This window comes from Corythoichthys intestinalis, chromosome 3, assembly GCF_030265065.1.
Source record: "Corythoichthys intestinalis isolate RoL2023-P3 chromosome 3, ASM3026506v1, whole genome shotgun sequence".
Taxonomy (NCBI): Eukaryota; Metazoa; Chordata; class Actinopteri; order Syngnathiformes; family Syngnathidae; genus Corythoichthys; species Corythoichthys intestinalis.
This window is the reverse complement of record NC_080397.1, coordinates 20,697,374-20,703,373: the sequence shown is the minus strand read 5'-3', so window position 1 is coordinate 20,703,373 and position 6,000 is coordinate 20,697,374. Positions and strand designations below refer to the sequence as shown.

At 43.0% G+C, this 6,000-nt stretch overlaps 1 protein-coding gene across 1 annotated transcript; it reads right to left on the bottom strand.

The window, feature by feature from the left end:
- Positions 1-2,092: 2,092 nt before the first annotated feature.
- gadd45ga (growth arrest and DNA-damage-inducible, gamma a) lies at positions 2,093-4,082 on the bottom strand. Its single transcript, XM_057831969.1, has 4 exons — positions 3,906-4,082; positions 3,721-3,822; positions 3,421-3,631; positions 2,093-2,896 (listed from the first exon to the last, which is right to left on the bottom strand). The coding sequence occupies exons 1-4, from the start codon at positions 3,956-3,958 to the stop codon at positions 2,783-2,785; spliced, it is 480 nt and encodes a 159-aa protein (XP_057687952.1). The 5' UTR covers positions 3,959-4,082; the 3' UTR covers positions 2,093-2,782.
- Positions 4,083-6,000: the final 1,918 nt, after the last annotated feature.

Here is a 6,000-nt window from a genome sequence, read left to right as displayed (position 1 = left end):
GTCTAGCTAGGACTTAGCTCCAACGTCTTGGCGAGGACAGTACAATAACGTATAATAATGTTTTGCTTAGTTATTTTGAGATTTAGGGGTACTTAAAGGGTTAACTCCGATTTACGTGGAAATTCAGGTTACGTCGTTAGCGTAGGAACGGAACTTGTTCGCAACCCGAGGACTACCTGTGTAAGGAAATCCTCTTCTTTTGGATTATCTACATCAAATTATAATCAGTAGAAAGATTTTTTTTTTTAATAATACTTCATGATTTTAACGGCGAAGGCGAAGCGCAACGTAAAGTGCATAGCAGCAAATTTAACTGCATAAGCCATAGTGCATCCATACATATTATGTCATGTACAGTGCTTAATTTGTAAATCATAAGGTATCGGAACGCAAAGTACATATGACAGCGCAGGGACAGGTCCCCGAACAACACGCAAATGCCCACTTGCCATGCTGTGAGACTTACAAGCCTCAATTTCAGATAATATCCATGGTATAAACATTACGACAAAACTTACAATTCTTTAGGCTATTCTCTGCACAGCACGGGCAATTGCCCTCATAACCACAGGTGGGGCTTACAGTAACGTACAGTCTAACTTTTTAAACATAAAAAAAGAAATCAGAGATTTCAATGAATAACACAAACCCATTCTTTTGCAAGTTTCATCCCCCCAGTGTTCTCTGGCCCCAAAGTTCCCACCGCCTTACAAATTGTGCAGCCCAAACCCGAATTTCCTATAGAGGTAATGGCCTGTTGCTCCGGCTGTAGCTGGCCCCCACTCTGGGTGGCGCTGAACCTGACCAGCTGCTGCCACGGTAGCAGCCTCCTGCCCCGGCTTGGCTGGCTGTTCGTGAACCTGGCTTGCTGCTGCGGCGCTAGCCTCCTGCTGTTAGCATGCCTCCGTTAGCTTGATCGCTGCAGCTGCCCTCATCGCCGGTTGTTGCTTTTCTGACTCGTTTTGAACCATCTTCCTTCTTTATGAAAAAAAGACAGTATATGAAACTGTCTTTTGGCATGTTGAAATACTGTTTGATCCTGGCTGCTTTCTCCCCAGGTGCCGCAAATTTCCAGTTTTTTTGTTGTTGTTTTTTTTAATGTCACTATAATCCCCTTTCCACGTTGTATCAAACAGCAGCCTCTGCTCCAAAAGACTCTGCACCTCATTTAGTGTCTTTGCAGGAAAAATGATCATCGGAATGGCCTACTATGACAGTCAACCTTTCCATGCAGACTTTAGAAGAATGCCCTCCTTATATGATACTGTATTTCCTCAACTAGTGTACTCTGCTCCAATGCTTCAGTTAATATTTTTGAAAAACAAATATTTACCATGATGTCATTCCTTTCTGTGAAAACTGCACTACTTTTGACCACAATAAAGTAATTTTGCAAGACTAGTATTTGGGGTTTTTTTGCATAACATCTGCTTATTCAAGTAATACTACTTTAATAAATGCCTTGCTTCAATTTGTCGTTTCACATTAAAAATAATTACCAACATGGTTTTGCTCCTTGTGAAGTTCTGCATACTGGCTGTATTACTTTCTTTAGAATACACTTTGGTGTATGCTACGCCTCCTTTGCCCTAATAGACACCTTCTTTTCATGTGACTGGTGATGACCAACCTGGTGTTGCTTCCTGTGGAGTTTTGCATACTGTCTGCATTACTCTCTTTGGAATACACTTTGATATTTTAAAGTTTACTTCCGCTCCGCTTTAATAAATGCCCCACTTAATTTCTGTTTGTCACTTTTTAAATACCCTCGGTCATGCATGTGAATGTGTATAAGGCTTGCGCAGCATGTATACAAGAGGTGAGTCAAATACAGAAGTGAGCTTTGCTCTAATAGAGGTGCTGCCTCTTTAGCAGGACTGGCAATGATCAAGTAGGCGTTTTGCATACAGCCTGCACAAATCCCTTTTGAATACACGAGTTAATTGCTTTTCCGCTTAAGACATCACACCTCAATCAATCAGTTCATAACTTAAGGCACGATGTTGTTTGGTGGTGCACTTTGCATACTGTGTATTGAATACACTTTGTTAAGAAGCTGCTCGCGAAAGAACACTTGTGAATCAAGAAGTCATTTGATTTCAAATATTTATTCACAGATCATGAACAGAATGCGTGCAAATTCCCAAATAATTGTCGCATTGCTTTGCTGACACAGTTTCTAAGAAAAAAAAGATCATCAAAGTTCATAAAATGCCATTAAAGGTGCAGCTCAAATCAAGATTTTCCACAAGTCTCTTGCTACTGATGTCAGCATTTAAAGAAAAAGTCCAGTCTTTTTTTTTGTAAGCCATTCTTCTCCCGGAACAGCATCATTCCCATCTGATGAGCTCCGGTCCAGCCTCCGCACTCTCACATCCACCTCTTCACAGTCTGATGCAGCCCTGCCCACGCACCTCCGACGTCTTCTCACTATTCATCGAGTGGGCAGTCATCACTCTCACAACGCCTCTCAGAGTGTTCTCACGCCACACCACTGAGGCACCCCCCTTACTGGCTTCTGAGTCTTTCTTCCCTCAGGGTATATCCGCAACATCCTGACCCAGATCGCACTGGCTGGAAGGCTATTTCCCCCTACACGTGGAAGCAGGATTGGTCAGGGAGTTGGGAATGACATGATTAGCTTCCATTCCAGCCACGCAGCCTTTTAATCCTGGCAAACAGAAGGCGGAAAGGCCTGGGACACCCGAGTGAAGCCTTGACTTTCTTTCTCATCATCATCGTTGTCGATGCATCTTCAAGGGATTGGGGGAGAATGACCGAATCAGCGTTCAGGGAAGGTGATTGTGGGAACCCAGTCACACATGCTGCGGCTCTGCTCGCAGAACAGACTCAGTTTATCCAGAGCTGGGTCCTTCCAAGGATTGGCACTGGGGCTCTGGATAGGAGGACAAAAAGAAAATATTTAAATAAATGCAATATTCATCAACTTATTCACTGTTATTGACAGCATTGGACATCAAATCAATTTGAACTGGGATGGCAGGCATTGCATGATCATGTTTTAGTGCTGCTGACGGTGATAGACGTCCATTTGGGCTGGTCAACTATTTTTTTTTTAAAGCAACTCTGATTGTGGCAGCCAATGAGGTAATAGGCTACAACCTCAACCATATGTAGCCTTTTATAAGGCATGAAAGCATATGTTGCCACTATATCATAATAGAACCATGTGACTAGGCCTTATGAATAAAGTATATCTTATAAAAAGTGTAATTATTTATAGTAATTATATGACGGATGTGTGCCAAGTGAGTGACGTCAAGAGCTTGAATATGGGCATTATTAGCTCTTCATCAGCGGTCTCATTTTGCATGTGACCATATAAGGCGTAGTATAAAGAAACAGCTCGTGTCTTGAAATATTGATTGATCTCAGAACGAGATTGGAGACAAGCCTTACCGTGACGAGGATGCAGTGGGCGTCCTTTGGCTCGCCGCCCTCGTCGGCGCCCACCAGATCGGCGAGGCGCTCGATGTCGGTGACGCGCACCACGTTGATGTCGTTGTCGAAGCAAAAAGCCTGGATGAGCGTGAAGTGGATTTGCAAGGCGATGTCGCACGCGTGCTCCTGGTCGGTGGCGAGCACACAGAAGGCGACGCTGTCCGGGTCGCTGTGGGAGGAAGAGGAGGACGGTAAGAACCTGCACAGCGACTTGTGAATCGTGTGTAAATAATAATAATAATGCGTAAAAATACTCACACATTCATAACTTTGGCCGACTCGTACACGCCGACTGTCAAGTAGTCTTGCTTCTTAGCGGCGAGCAGCAACTCCTCCAGTGCCGTGCCAGCACTTTGCACCCTTTTCCACGAGAACATCAGTTAGATGACTGTGCGCTTCCACAAAAACATCAAACATCGATTCAGAATCCGTCCAAGACTCACCTCTCGTTGTGTTCCATCGTGCTTTCCTGTCCGCGGATCTCCTCAAGAGTCATAGTTATAATCCACGCGTGATCGTGATGCGAGCAAGCACAGGATGAAAAAAAGACAAGTGGATCTCGTGTATTCCAGTGCGGTAAAGTTGATTCTCCTCTCTGGCGTTATTCTGAGCTCAGAGCGAGCTGTGGTAGGCTTTATAGAGAGCCCAGCTTCGTTTCTCGGCAAGGGGTGGGCTTTTCCGCTCACGCTTCTCTCTGATTGGTGCAAAGCAAGCCGGCAGGAGGAAAGCAAAAGTCCCCCCCACCCCCCCTCCCTACTCCCCGCCACCCGCATTTACAGCTCAAGGTTTGTTGACAAGCCCACGCGGGGAAGGATTACGAACTTTCAAGAAATCACCCCACCTCCTTTTGCCTTTGTCAACATAACCGCAGTACAAAAACACGTTCAAAAGGGACAGTGAGATATGGTGAACTCCACTGGTGTGATTAAGCAGTAAAATCGATCAAGAGTGTCGTGTTGTCACCTTATGGATGATTCGAAAGTCAAAAGGAGTGCACTGCAAAACATGTTTACACCTTGTTTGCTTCTTTATCGTGTTTTCAAACATTCCTCTTGACGGATTTTTTTTTAAAAATCGGTCTCCCACTTATTGTATAACCTACAAAACAAAGGCTTACCACGTGACGACTGGATGCTTGGAATTGAACTAATTTCTGTGTGTGAATATTCTTCAAATTTTCTCATTCCAAGACCTGTTGAGACTTAGAACGCATGGGAATTTAATGCAGGGAAGGGTTCAGAGGTGATCAGTGTGCAACCTTTTCCAAAGTGCAGGACTTTCCCAGCTCGGGGAATTAACAGACTATAAATAGCTCATTTTATAACAACCTCATTGGATGCCAACAGACGTCTCTTTCTTTGGCTCCAATAAACAAGCTAGCTTGCATGGTAGTGTATTCGAAATGCATGGCACCCCCATGTTTGTTGCCTATTTCACACTCCACCTGTCTGGTCAGGGGGACCTGAGAGCCATTTAGATCATATTTTTTTAGAGCTAGATGCGCGCTGCGCGCTGTCACCCAACCGGGACGGCCGTTATTATTTGTCGGCCGTTTTGTGTCAGTATCGTTCGATAAACATAGCATTAAACAGTACTCGAAGAAGCGTGTGCTTTCAAATACTGTAGCTATAAATTGCTCAATTTTCAACCGATTTTCCAACGAATTAAAAAAAAAAAAAATATATATATATATATATATATATATATATATATGTTTATATATAAACGTCAGTTTGCTGCATCCAAAATAATTCTTTTTTTTTTTTTTCAACACCCAGTCGGAACCGTAGCCATGCACCCACGTTAATACGGTTTGTTTTCAATCAAACCGTTTGAAAATCGGTCAAAAATTCACAAATAATATTTTAGAGGCGAAAATTACTCACATTAGCTTCGCTGCAGAAGAACACGCCAGACAAATGTACTGTCTTAAGATGGCCACCTATTACTAACGCCACCCACTCTGATATTGTGCATCTAGCGCCCTACGTGATGTCTGTAGTGAAAAACACGCCAGTTATTTCCCTTTAACTGGCTATTAGCTTAATTAGCCGTCTGTCGCCACGCGTGTAGTTTATCCACGGGGGCTTTTCTTGACTATGCAAAGAGGCCAGACCTCTGTCGCCTTTTAGCTTGTAGTGCGTATCATGTTATTAAAATACAGCCTCCCAATAAATAAATGATTCTACCAAAAAGTATTTGCTGCCAAATGTTTTTACTTTGACCATACAGTAGCTTTGATATATTACAACAAATAGATCAACAACTTTCCCAGTGTTCTAACTGATTTAACTTAAATTTCTAAATTAACTCATTGGCTGCCATTGACGTCGGTGGACAAACGATTGTTGCCAACCCTCCCAGTCCAAACAGATTGTTCGTCTATCGCCGTCAATGGTATTGAAAAATGATAATTCAGTGCCAACCATCGCAGTTTAAATGCATTTGATGTCTATCTGTGAATGGCATTGAATGAATGAATTGCTTTATATCAACAAAAACGTCCAATTCAATTAATTCTCATTAAATGACAATGAC